At 41.2% G+C, this 13,582-nt stretch overlaps 1 protein-coding gene across 1 annotated transcript in view; it reads right to left on the reverse strand.

Annotated features, from left to right (window-relative positions):
• Positions 1-13,582, reverse strand: part of MYBPC3 (myosin binding protein C3) — a 108,398-nt gene that overhangs the window by 82,417 nt on the left and 12,399 nt on the right. The window contains exons 2-6 of the mRNA XM_072986070.2: positions 12,670-12,936; positions 10,913-11,059; positions 10,181-10,267; positions 9,700-9,848; positions 8,543-8,660 (exon numbers count right to left, since the gene is read on the reverse strand). Of these exons, the coding sequence (XP_072842171.2) occupies positions 8,543-8,660; positions 9,700-9,848; positions 10,181-10,267; positions 10,913-11,059; positions 12,670-12,936 (768 nt within the window). The remainder of the gene's footprint in view (positions 1-8,542; positions 8,661-9,699; positions 9,849-10,180; positions 10,268-10,912; positions 11,060-12,669; positions 12,937-13,582) is intronic.

Consider the following 13,582-nt stretch of genomic DNA (forward strand, 5'->3'; position numbering starts at 1 on the left):
ATAGAACGAGAACATTATAGTCTATGGAAACATTAACATCTTGAGAGATTTTTTTTATCCCACTGAAATAGCTTTTCAAATCCTGCAAATAACAAATCTACAGTGTTTACAGCTTAAAACTGCACATTTCAGAGCACACCAAGTCCTCCTGACACAAAGATAATTGCCAACGACAGATATCAACCTGTGGCTGCAATATCTATCAGATTCTTTTGCAGAGTTCAGACTTTGAACATTTGTTATGTATGAAGCTCTAAGAGCAATGGTATGCAACACATGTATTCCCAGATGTTGTCAGCTGAATCTCCCATCACCCTTAGCCAGCACAACTAACAATAAAGGATGAGGGGAGTTATAGTCCAGCAAATCCCCTGAGTGTGACATTGCCTGCCTGTCCAGAGACAGGCCAACAGTATGCTGTTGCTTTGATACAGAGTTTAATGTGAACATTAAGCTCCTGCTTCAGGGTGGAGAAACCTATGTGGCCTTTCACATTTTATTGAACTCCAACACTCATCAGCCCCAGGCAGAATGCCCGATTGTTGGGGATTATGAGAGTGGTTTCCTAAGAACATCGTAGATTTCTCATGCCTGTCTGACATAAATGCTTCCCATTCCTTCCAATGAGAATGGAGTTGCTTCCCTCTATTGAGATGAATAGGAAATCTAAATAAATAGTTTTAGACCTCCAGCAATCAGATGAGATGATTGTGGGAAAATTATTTTTTTATACTGTTGGGTCTTGCTTTCAGCAACTTAAGACAGACTCTCTCTCTCTCTCTCTCTCTCTCTCTCTCTCTCTCTCTCTGTGTGTGTGTGTGTGTGTGTGTGTGTGTGTGTGTGTGTGTGTGTGTGAGAGAGAGAGAGAGAGAGAGAGAGAGATCTATGCAAGTACATCTACAGGCTGAAACTGATCAGTCTGTGGGCCTAGACTGAAAATAATAATAATGGCAAATAATACTATATAGCATTAATAATAATAACCATTGCAGTATATTAATAGTGCTGTCTGGGACACGCGATTCATTCCTCCGCTCCCAAAACCTACATAGCATTCCTGCATCATTTTCAGTAACCTTTCACTAGTTTGCATAAAACCAAGATAATCAAAAAGTCAGGGTAGGAGTTGCTATTATGACAAGAGAAGCTCCCCTAAACTGTGTGTATGTATGTGGGGTGTGAATACAGTGGGATGGATCCACTTTTGCTAATCAGCCTTCCTCTTACTGACTCCATCCAGTGCCACTGTGTCCTCCCCCCCCAAAAAAAAACCTCACAAGAGATTTTGGGGTGATGTAGGTGACTGAAGAGGAAGAAGAAAAATTAACACAAATAATCTGCTTTCCCCATTCCACTTGTGGAAAAGCTCTATAGAATAAAAAACCTCCTGCTGACAGTAGGAGCATCTCCGTTCATGGGAAGATTTGACATATCCAACCCATTTTTCTTATTCCAATACATATTGAATACTTTTTTCCCAGGACATGTAAAGCAAAGAAGCATTCTCCGTCCTACATGTTCTACTGCAGAAGATTTGATATGAATAAATGGACTGGCAGTATAGATGTCTGCTAACATCCTTAATGGAACTTCACTGCATCCAGGATTACATCTCCACTTTTTATAGTGACATATTTCCTCTTGTTCTTCTAGGTAGCACCCAAAGAAAGCTTCTGGAGAACCATGCTTTGCTTTCAATCTTCTGGTTTTTACTAAGCTATATTGAATCAATAATTTTCTTTATGCACATGTTCTTCAGTGGCTCTTATTTTTGATATGCTTTTTGAACAGTGGCTTATGTTTACAAAGGTGGTCCCTCCACAGCAGAACAACTCTAGCTCAGAGCAGAAGTGTTGGTCAGACTACTTATCTAAAAATATGCCTCTGCAAGTTCCCATATTTCAGTGGGGTCAAGGAAATGAGCTAACTTCCAGCACTGTTCTACTTATTCTTTCACATCTTTAATCGGAAAAGTCTGTGTATTTAGTAGCAATCCTCTCCCTCTGCATTTCCTCACTTCCTCTTTAAACTTTAAAGACAATATAGCCAATGGTTAAATTCTGACACGCTTATTTTGCTGACTGAACAACCTGGTACTGGATGTTGATGCAAATTTAATCTCAGTTCAGTTGCACTACTTTTAGGGTTTCCTGGATTGAATAGCAATTTACCAATAAGTGTGTGTGTGTTTAGTCGTTTAGTCGTGTCCGACTCTTCGTGACCCCATGGACCAGAGCACGCCAGGCCTTCCTGTCTTCTACTGCCTCCCGGAGTTGTGTCAGGTTCATGTTGGTTGCTTCGCAGACACTGTCCAGCCATCTCATCCTCGGTCGTCCCCTTCTCCTCTTGCCATCACACCTTCCTAACATCAAGGTTTTTTCCAAGGACTCTTTTCTTCTCATGAGATGGCCAAAGTACTGGAGCCTCAGCTTCAGGATCTGTCCTTCAAGTGAGCATTCAGGGTTGATTTCCTTTAGAACTGATAGGTTTGTTCTCCTTGCAGTCCAGGGGATTCTCAAGAGCCTCCTCCAGCACCACAATTCAAAGGCATCAATTCTTCGGCGGTCTGCTTTCTTTATGGTCCAGCTCTCACTTCCATACATCATGACAGGAAAAACCATAGCTTTGACTATTCGGACTTTTGTTGGCAAGGTGATGTCTCTGCTTTTCAAGATGCTGTCAAGATTTGTCATTGCTTTCCTCCCAAGAAGAAGGCGCCTTTTAATTTCAGGGCTGCTGTCTCCATCTGCAGTGATCATGGAGCCCAGGAAGATAAAATTTGACACTGCCTCCATATCTTCCCCTTCTATTTCCCAGGAGGTGATGGGACCAGTGGCCATGATCTTAGTTTTTTTGATGTTGAGTTTCAGACCGTTTTTTGCACTCTCCTCTTTCACTCTCATTACAAGGTTCTTTAATTCCTCCTCACTTTCTGCCATCAGAGTGGTATCATCTGCATATCGGAGGTTGTTGATATTTCTTCCGGCAATCTTAATTCCGGCTTGGGTTTCTTCCAGTCCAGCCTTCCGCATGATGTATTCTGCATATAAGTTAAATAAGCTGGGGGACAATATACAGCCTTGCCGTACTCCTTTCCCAATTTTGAACCACTCAGTTGTTCCATGACCAGTTCTAACTGTTGCTTCCTGTCCCACATATAGGTTTCTCAGGAGACAGATAAAGTGGTCAGGCACTCCCATTTCTTTAAGAACTTGCCATAGTTTGCTGTGGTCCACACAGTCAAAGGCTTTCGCATAGTCAATGAAGCAGAAGTAGATATTTTTCTGGAACTCTCTGGCTTTCTCCATAATCCAGCGCAAGTTAGCAATTTGGTCTCGAGTTCCTCTGCCTCTTCGGAATCCAGCTTGTACTTCTGGGAGTTCTCGGTCCACATACTGCTGAAGCCTACCTTGGAGGATTTTGAGCATAACCTTGCTAGCGTGTGAAATGAGTGCAATTGTACGGTAGTTGGAGCATTCTTTGGCACTGCCTTTCTTTGGGATTGGGATGTAGACTGATCTTTTCCAATCCTCTGGCCACTGTTGAGTTTTCCAAACTTGCTGGCATATTGAATGTAGCACCTTAACAGCATCATCTTTCAAGATTTTAAATAGTTCAACTGGAATGCCATCACCTCCACTGGCCTTGTTGTTAGCCAGGCTTTCTAAGGCCCACTTGACTTCGCTCTCCAGGATGTCTGGCTCAAGGTCAGCAACTACATTGTCTGGGTTGTCCGGGATATCCAAATCTTTCTGATATAATTCCTCTGTGTATTCTTGCCACCTCTTCTTGACGTCTTCTGCTTCTGTTAGGTCCCTCCCATTTTTGTCTTTTATCATGTTCATCTTTGCGCAAAATGTTCCTCTAATATGTCCAATTTTCCTGAACAGATCTCTGGTCTTTCCTTTTCTGTTATCTTCCTCTATTTCTTTGCATTGTTCATTTAAGAAGGCCCTCTTGTCTCTCCTTGCTATTCTTTGGAAGTCTGCATTCAAGTTTCTGTAACTTTCCCTATCTCCCTTGCATTTTGCTTCCCTTCTCCTCTCTGCTATTTCTAAGGCCTCGTTGGACAGCCACTTTGCTTTCTTGCATTTCCTTTTCTTTGGGATGGTTTTCGTTGCTGCCTCCTGGACAATGTTACGAGCCTCTATCCAAAGTTCTTCAGGCACTCTGTCCACCAAATCTAGTTCCTTAAATCTGTTCTTTACTTCCACTGTGTATTCATAAGGGATTTGGTTTAGATTATACCTGAGTGGCCCAGTGGTTTTTCCTAATCTCTTCAGTCTAAGCTTGAATTTTGCTATGAGAAGCTGATGATCAGAACCGCAGTCAGCTCCAGGTCTTGTTTTTGCTGACTGTATAGAGCTTCTCCATCTTTGGCTGCAGAGAATATAATCAATCTGATTTCGATATTGCCCATCTGGTGATTTCCATGTATAGAGTCGCCTCTTGTGTTGTTGGAAAAGAGTGTTTGTGATGACCAGCTTATTCTCTTGACAAAACTCTATTAGCCTTTGTCCTGCTTCGTTCTGAACTCCAAGGCCAAACTTCCCTGTTGTTCCTTTTATCTCTTGGCTCCCTACTTTAGCATTCCAGTCCCCTAGAATGAGAAGAACATCTTTCTTTGGTGTCAGTTCTAGAAGGTGTTGTAAATCTTCATAGAATTGTTCAATTTCAGTCTCCTCAGCAATGCTGGTTGGTGCATAAACTTGGATTATTGTGATGTTGAATGGTCTGCCTTGGATTCGTATTGACATCATTCTATCATTTTTGAGATTGTATCCCATTACAGCTTTTCCCACTCTTTTGTTGACTATGAGGGCTACTCCATTCCTTCTACGGGATTCTTGCCCACAATAGTAGATATGATAATCATCTGAGCTGAATTCGCCCATTCCTGTCCATTTTAGTTCACTGATGCCCAGGATGTCGATGTTTATTCTTGCCATCTCCTGTTTGACCACCTCCAGCTTCCCAACGTTCATAGATCTTACATTCCAGGTTCCTATGCAGTATTTTTCTTTGCAGCATTGGATTTTCCTTTCACTTCCAGGCACGTCCACAGCTGAGCGTCCTTTCGGCTTTGGCCCAACCACTTCATTAGCTCTGGAGCTACTTGTACTTGTCCTCCACTCTTCCTCAGTAGCATGTTGGACGCCTTCCGACCTGAGGGGCCCATCTTCCAGCGTCATATCTTTTAGCCTTTTGTTTCTGATCATGGGGCGTTCTTGGCAAAGATACTGGAGTGGCTTGCCATTTCCTACTCCAGGTGGATTGCGTTTAGTCGGAACTCTCCACTATGTCCTGTCCGTCTTGGGTGTCCCTGCACGGCATAGCCCATAGCTTCTCTGAGTTACTCAAGCCCCTTCGCCACAACAAGGCAGCAATCCCAATTACCAATAAGACACACCCAAAAATTAGATTGCAAAATGCATACTGGCCAGACCACAAATATATTCAGGTTTATCCTGATTATATTCCAGTACTTAACTGTTTTTTTTAAAAACCCACACACTGAAGCCATGAAACATCTGTTTTGTAATATCTATTCTATTAAGTACAAAATACAGTGTTTGTAAATCCTAGTACAAACTAAATAGATCTGCATCTCCCAGAGTAACGTGTGGGTCATAACTAGACTGTAACCTAACCTACACTTGCCTGCAAGTAAGTTCCTCAGTGGGACTCAGGGCTCTAACTAGGGCAGGGCAACTGAGTCTTTGTTCCAGGTGTCCCATTTAGAAATTGCACCCCTTCCCAGCTTCCTGTGATGACCAGATTTACTGCCCTGGTGCTCTATCTCCTGCCACAGGACAAGATGACAGGCCTCCAGCATAGATGCAGGCCATCAGGGGGAGCAGAAGAAAGAGGATCTGTAAGCCAGACTTTGTCAGCAACAGACAACAGGACTATCAGTGGCTTCTGGTCTGGAGAGGTAGCATCAAGAAAGAAGTCAAGTCTACCTGGATCAGGAAAAGACCAGGCCTCTTTTGTCAGAAGGAAGATTTGCCTGAACCTCATCATACAGTTCTCTGGCTCAGATGGAGCAGAGGAAAATTCAACTGGAGGCCTGGGTCTACTCAGATCATGAGTTGATTGGGCCTCCCACCTCAGAGGGCATGTTTATTCCTTGTTTCAGTGGATAGCTCCTCCAGCCCAGATACAAAGCAGGAAGCTGCATCAGGATGGAAGGCTGGTCTACCAAGATTGTGGTTAGACAAGGCCTTCCTTGTCGGAGGGTGGGCAATATGGAGACACATTTTGGGTGCCAAAATTGCTAGTTGCAGGTCTGGTGGGACTTACATCTGAGGCGACATGTGTAGGGTTCTGCTATTAGTTATCCAGTTGTTTTTAAATTCGCCAAATGTTTGAATGTGATTTTTAGGTTCAAACTGATATAGAAAATGTGTACTTTGGGACATAATGTGTATATAAATATATATTTAATAATACATGTAAGTCAGGATCGGGCAACATGTTGCCCTGTTCTTATTTGTTTATATATGTATCTTTACCATATTGACAGATCTCAGAATGAGGTACAATCAATATAATCACATTTAAAGAATCTAATACGATTTCAACACCTTCAAATGATTGAAATGTTGCAAAAGATAAGACAAAAAAATATCAAGACTGAAGACCAAGCTGTGATCTCTCTGTTTAGTTATAACCAGCTTTTTCACTTGGTGCCAAAATAAAGGCAATGGAGAGGAGAAGGGCATTCTGCAACCAGGGTGCTCCATCTTTCCAAACAACCTTGCTACTAAAATGGTTGGTGCCAGAATTCAGTAGCAAAGTTATAGTCCAAAACACTGCAGTTTTCGCTTTTTCAGCTGCAGCCACCACATTCTGACAGTTGTCATCAGTTTTTTTTGGGGTGAAAGCAGTTTATAGGGGCATAAACTGTGTGTGTGTGAGTGGGAAAGCAATGGTGGCACAAGCTGTGCCCCCAGGTGAAGGCTCAGTGAAGCTGGTTGTTGTGGGTTTTTCGGGCTCTTTGGCTGTGTTCTGAAGGTTGTTATTCCTAACGTTTTGCCAGTCTCTGTGGCCGGCATCTTCAGAGGACAGCACTGCCAGAGCACAGTGTGCTGTCCTCTGAAGATGCCGGCCACAGAGACTGGCGAAACGTTAGGTAGAACAACCTTCAGAACACAGCCAAAGAGCCCGAAAAACCCACAACCACCATTAGATCCTGGTCGTGAAAGCTCAGTGAAGCTCCCTACCCCTGGGAAGTCGCACACTTCTGAGTTAAATGCAAATCTCTCTCTCTCTTCCCTCCACCTCGGCACCTCTTTAAAATGTACATGAATGTGAAAAGGGGAATAAAACAGGTATATGTATAATGATAAAAATGAACTAATTCAACCATTTATAGTATGAAACTGGGACTAAGATGCTTTTCAATATGGCCTATAAGTTAAATCCTAGCCTTTAATCAGGAATAGGGAACCTGCAGCCTTCCAGATTTTGTAGGACCACAATCTCAGTCACACCTTGTCATTGTCTACACTGGCTAAGACTAAAGAGAACTGAAGTTCAACATCAGGTTCTTCTGCCTGCTTTAAATATAGTATAATTTCTGAAGGAACTCAACCCTGAGTGCTCACTGGAAGGACAGATCCTGAAGTTGAGGCTCCAGTACTTTGGCCATCTCATGAGCAGAGAAGACTCTCTGGAAAAGACCCTGATGTTGGGAAAGTGTGAAGGCAAGAGGAGAAGGGGATGACAGAGGATGAGATGGTTGGACAGTGTCATCGAAGCTACCAGCATGAACTTGACCCAACTCCGGGAGGCAGTGGAAGATAGGAGGGCCTGGCGTGCTCTGGTCCATGGGGTCACAAAGAGTTGGACACGGCTTAACGACTAAAAAAACAAAAATGAACTGCACAGATGAAAGGGACCCTATGGATCATTGAGTCAAGGAGGCATAGTGAGGAATTGAACTCCCCATCACTGGCTCCAAAGCCAGATACCTAAACCATCGAGTTACCCAGCAGTTCTATAATGCATATTCTTCAAAATCACAAAGGAAGAAAACTTCTATAACTATACTGATAAAAAGTTATATGGATTGTCTTATTCCTAATGCTGGTTGGATAACTCAGTGAGTTGGGTAGCTGGCTGTGGAGTCAGAGGTCAAGTCTTTGCTTCTCCACTTTGTCTCCTCTTTCTGGAGAAGAGCCAATTTGTGTGACATTAGGCAAACTAATGCCTAGAGGCTTCCAGAAGAAGGGAATTGTGAACTACTTCTGAGTACTCTCTACATAGAAAAACCTGGGAAGGGTCATCCTGAATTGGAATTATTTGATGGCACACTAATATTATTAATAAAGCCACTGGTAATGGTGTGGCTAAAAAATACTGTAAATAAATAAATAAATAAATAAATAAATAAATAAATAAATAAATAAATAAATAAATAAATAAATAAATAAATAAATATTATTTTCATTATCAGGCAATGCATTGTTATACAGTATGCAATGATGAGAAACTAAGCTGGGCAACTCCCAGCAATTATGAAAAACAGTCATCTTACCGTGAACAACAAGGCTAAAATTACAGCTGTCAAACTTGTCCTTAGTTGCCACTTCACATCTATATCCTCCAGAATAAGTTGGTTTTGCTTCAATAATGTTCATTTCAAATACATAAACCTTTTTAAAAAGAAGAAATAATTGAGTCTTTCCAGTAAGTGAAAACAAACAGATTTTTCTATTGTGTCTTGGTACGATATCTTATTGGGCATTGTATATTCAGACGAAAACTTGGAAGAGTTATTTTTCTTCAGCTACAACTGCCCCTAAAATCCCCCAGCAAGCTTGGCCTCTGTAACCACTCCATTTCTGATTTCCCAAGCAATGGTTCAGATCTTTCTACTCAAGTACCAAAGCATAGGTGTAAATCTCCATACTAAGAGCTTAGAATCCTTTTTGTTGGTGGATGGCCCAGTGAGCATTACGAACTACATTATTTCTTTATCTCTTCTTTTCACTGCAGCTGACTTGTTTAATTCTGTCCTAGATCTTGTTTTCCTGTTAATTTTTTTTTCATGACCACATATACGTGAAAAAAGTGGACATCCTGTAAACACTGCTGTCAAGGGACATTCCAAAACAAAACAAAAAAGCAAATTGGCTGTTTATGGAGTTCAGATATTTTAGAACAAGGGTCTCCAAACTACTGCCTGGGGCCACATTTGGCCTTTTTATCTGGCCCGGCGAACGCCTGAGGCTCAGGTCTGTTCCCTTCAGCCCATGCGTGCTTGTGTGAGTGCATGAGTATGTGTGCAGTGTGTTCCTTCAGTCCTAAAAAATGTGTAAAATATATGATGTGGCCCTCATGCTGAAAAGTTTGGAGATCCCTGTCCTCGAAGAACATAATGCAATTAAATATAAGAAAACTCTTAATCTCCCAGCTGGTGCCATAGATACATGAATGATACATTTCCCAGACACTGTGGTACAAATCTTGGTGCCAGAGCATGGATGTTTGCAGGTTGCAAATGGCAGTAGTGTTTGAGAATGTTTTGTGACAGAAAGGGAACTGGTAACTAGCAACTAACAACAAAAGTGGTAACTACAGTATATGCAATTAGCAATAGTGACCCCAAGAAAAGAATATTTTTATATCTTGAACTGATAGAAAAGAGCCTACAAAAGATGTTGAAATCAAGTCCATGACTGCCAGTAGTACCTTGTTATTTCGATCGTATGTCTCATGCAGTTGGAGGTGTTTCCCCACTTTGCTTGCAAGGTCCATCCACTTCCCCTTGAACCATTTCACCGAAGGTTTCTTCAGCAAGCTTTCCCCTGCTACTATAGCAGTAAATGTGATGTTCCCACCTTGCCAGGATAAATAATAAGATAAATATGTGCTTTGAGGTATAGCATTCTGTTAAAACACTAGCATATATCTATGTAGAGGGACACGATAGGTTCAGGTGGATCTTTTAATCATGTTTGGGGGTTCAGGCATCATGTTCTCCATTTGTAACTCTCCCCTGTTTTTCTGCCTTTTCCACCATCTTTTTTATACCATGAAAAGTCCATTAAGAAAAAAGAAGAAGAAGAAGAGGCGGCTTAACTGCACATAGTGTTATATTTGCCAGGGTGAGGAGCCTTCTGTTTGACCACAGTCAGCAGAAGCACCTTTTCTATCAGGTCTTTCAACTTACCAACAGTGACTTCTCCATTCTGTGGTCGAGATACAAAAATACCAATAGGGTCCACAGAGATCTTTTCTGGGACTTCTGCTGGAAGAGCTGAAAAAAACAAGCTTAAATTACATATTGTTTCCCCTTCCAAAAACACTTTGTGTGGAATGGATTATTTCTAAGCTATCCTCAATATAGATTTCCACCCTGTTCTCCATAGTAGTTTTGCTGTAGCATCTTAATCAAAGGTGTGGACCCACAAAGAAATAGATTGCAATTTGGACAGCTTGTGAAGCAGTCCAGTGTGATATATTTCTCAACAATCACATGACACATGTGGAAATGCATTCCAGTCCAACCCCAATCCGTGCCCAAGCTAGATCTTCTACTTTTGAGGGATGGGATGGAGCAATTCCTTAGCAGATGGAATGGTTGTTTAAAGAGATATTGCTTCTGTTAAAGAAACCCTTTCTGGTGTGAACTAGCACATGCCTTTGAAGCTGTCTGATCATGCCCTCACTTTTCTATTATGGGTGGAGTTATTATAATAAAATCTGTTTCTCTTTTTTACAGCCAACTTTTTCTGCTTCATTGCAGCCTCATACATCATACAACTTTTCATTACACTGTAGAGTGTATGGTCTGCGTGTGAAATATCCAAGGTTTCCTTACTGTCATCTCTAGGTAGAGATGACATCTCTACGATACTGTGAACGGTAGCTCTTAGAAGGATAGTACAAGTATTGCATTTACTTTCTGAGCTCTTGCTGTTGTCTTTGGATCCAGTATCTGCAGCTGTAGATGAACTTGACACAGTTGGTTCAGATCTAACTTCAGGAGGAGCACTTGGAATAATTGGTTTAGACACCTCTTCAGAAGGTGGGACCTCTTCCATCTTTTCTAGATGCAAGGAAGAGAGTGCAATGACAATTACGGAGAGCTCATTGTTTCAGGAAAATATGCTGAAAATGTGATTGTTCTGAATAAAATGGAGGCTAGACAGTATGCTACTTTGGTAAGTACTTCATGTTACAGTCTAGGTCCTATTACGGGGACACACAAGAGTTCATAATTGGCAACAAACTTTAAAATTAGCAGTAAAAACATTTAACCTATTTGAGCTTCCTGCAAGAAGACAATATTTGAAGACAGTAGGAATAAAGGAGGATCTAACATGAGACAGATTGACTCTCTTAAGGAAACCATGGCCTTTACTTTACAACATCTATAGAAGGTGTAGTAAATGGCATGACCTGTTGGAGGTTATTAATTCTTAAATTTTCTGTAAGTCAGAAGCAACTTCATGGGACATAGCTTTTATACTGTTACGTAAGTTAGGATTGAGAGAATGCAACATTGCTTTAACATGCACTTTTGTTTATAGGATTGGTCTCTTTTTTGTTGTTTGTTTTTACACTTTGATTTTTCTTTTTTTAAAAAAACACCTTCAGCCAGAAATGTAGAAATACAGGAACAGTTTATGAGCTAGGTCCAGAATTTTATTTTTCTAGTAGTAATGTCACTAGATGGAGTCCCACCAGAATGCTTTCCTTGTCAGGAAGGGGGGGGGGGATGGTGATATATGTCCATATTCCCTCTTCCCTCTGTAGCCCCCAGTGATTATTCCACACTGTTTATCTCTTGCCCATAAGCTCATGTTGGTATATATAATAAATAACTAGGTTTTGACTAGTTGGATATGTGCCCAGAGATTCTATTAAATTCAGTCTTTAGTGGTGGTAGTGCTTATGCAGCTATGGAAAGAGAATACTGACTGTTTGCCTGCTTCGATAAAAGGAATATTCCCATGGAAGTAGTCCCTATTACAGGTTAAATAGCAACTCCAAATCTAGTGAAGGGGTTTTGGGGTACTGCCATTTAGTGATGGCACAAACCATATAGGAAGGTGGGACGAGCACCCCAAGTATTGGAGATGGTCCATTCCTCCCCTGGATAGATCACTTCCTCCTCCATTCAGCCAAGACAGAAACATCAAAAGCAACTGGCTGGCTACTAATGTATTATGCCATTTAGGCTAGCAAGTTTATTTGCAGATTAGATTTCACTTGGCCCCATCTTTGCTATCCTTCCACAAGCAGGTAAAGACCTTTCTCTTCAGGCAAACTCCCTTGGCTGCCTCAGTGGGTTTTTAAAATGGATGATTGTGCTTTACTGCTTTGAATGTGTTTTTGATGTTGCTTCTGTTTACCATCTTCTCGTGTGGCATTTGTTTGATCCTTTTTAGTATTTGTATACTTACTGTTTTTAGCTTTAAATATTGTATTTTAATTCTGTAAGTCAATTTGGGTCCTTCTTAAGGAGAAAGGCAGGGCAAAAAAATATTATAAATAAATGAACAAATTAACAAAGAAGTAGCTTTCCATATGTAACAATGCCACTTGCCCTTTATTTAATACAATATATTCTCTTTAACAGTCCTATTAGGTTGTTCATGAAAACTTCAATAACCCTACAAGCCAGTTACTGCATCCATGCTGAAAACCATTTACCTGGTGCTTTCACTTTGAGTTCAAACTTGACTTTGGAACTTCCAGCAATGACAGCATAAGTCACATCGTCCTCTTTTCCAACATTATTAATGGTCAGTGAGTGTTTGTTCCCCTCTGACTTGATGACGTATTTCTCACTTGCAGCAATTTCTATACCATTTCGCTGCCACTTCACCTTAATTCCTGTCTTCTCTGTCTCTGCTTCAAAAACAGCAACACTTCCTACTACAGCATCAGTTGTCTTTGGTTTCTTGATGAATGCTGAAGCTGAATAAAAAATAGAAAGGGCTTTTTACTTCTCTCTCTCAATCTCTCTCTTTCTTTCTTTCCAACATTAAAAATTTCATGCCTATCTTCCATATTCTCTCCCCTGACATCTACCTACAACATTCTATACAAAATTTGTGCAGATTTTTTTTTCAGAACTAGATTAAATTACTCAGAAATTACTCATACTCATTTTGGAACCAGAATACACACACACACACACACACGCACGCACGCACGCACGCACGCACGCACGCACGCACGCACGCACGCACACACACACACACACACACACACGCACAACATTGTGTCCCAGCATCAGACTTTACCTCTTTACCTCAGCCATGAGTTTGTTTAGACAAGCAACTAATATGAATCTCTAAAGAGGGAACTTGTAGAACACCGCAGAACACCTACCACTGGAATATTTTTGTCTCTGTGCAACATCACAGGGCTGGTTATACACATTCAGTGAGAATGAGGTCATAGAAAGGCTGGGACCACTTTGGAATGTAAAATGAGGGTGACAATCATTACAATCTTTCCCCAAATGCGTTTCTTGTCACCTCCCAATCCAGGATGACTGTGGAATTCTTGAACCAAGATTTGGAGGTGGTTAGAGAATTGATTCCAGTCTTGAACAAAC

The sequence above is a fragment of the Pogona vitticeps genome, chromosome 1 (assembly GCF_051106095.1).
Source record: "Pogona vitticeps strain Pit_001003342236 chromosome 1, PviZW2.1, whole genome shotgun sequence".
NCBI classification, from domain to species: domain Eukaryota; kingdom Metazoa; phylum Chordata; class Lepidosauria; order Squamata; family Agamidae; genus Pogona; species Pogona vitticeps.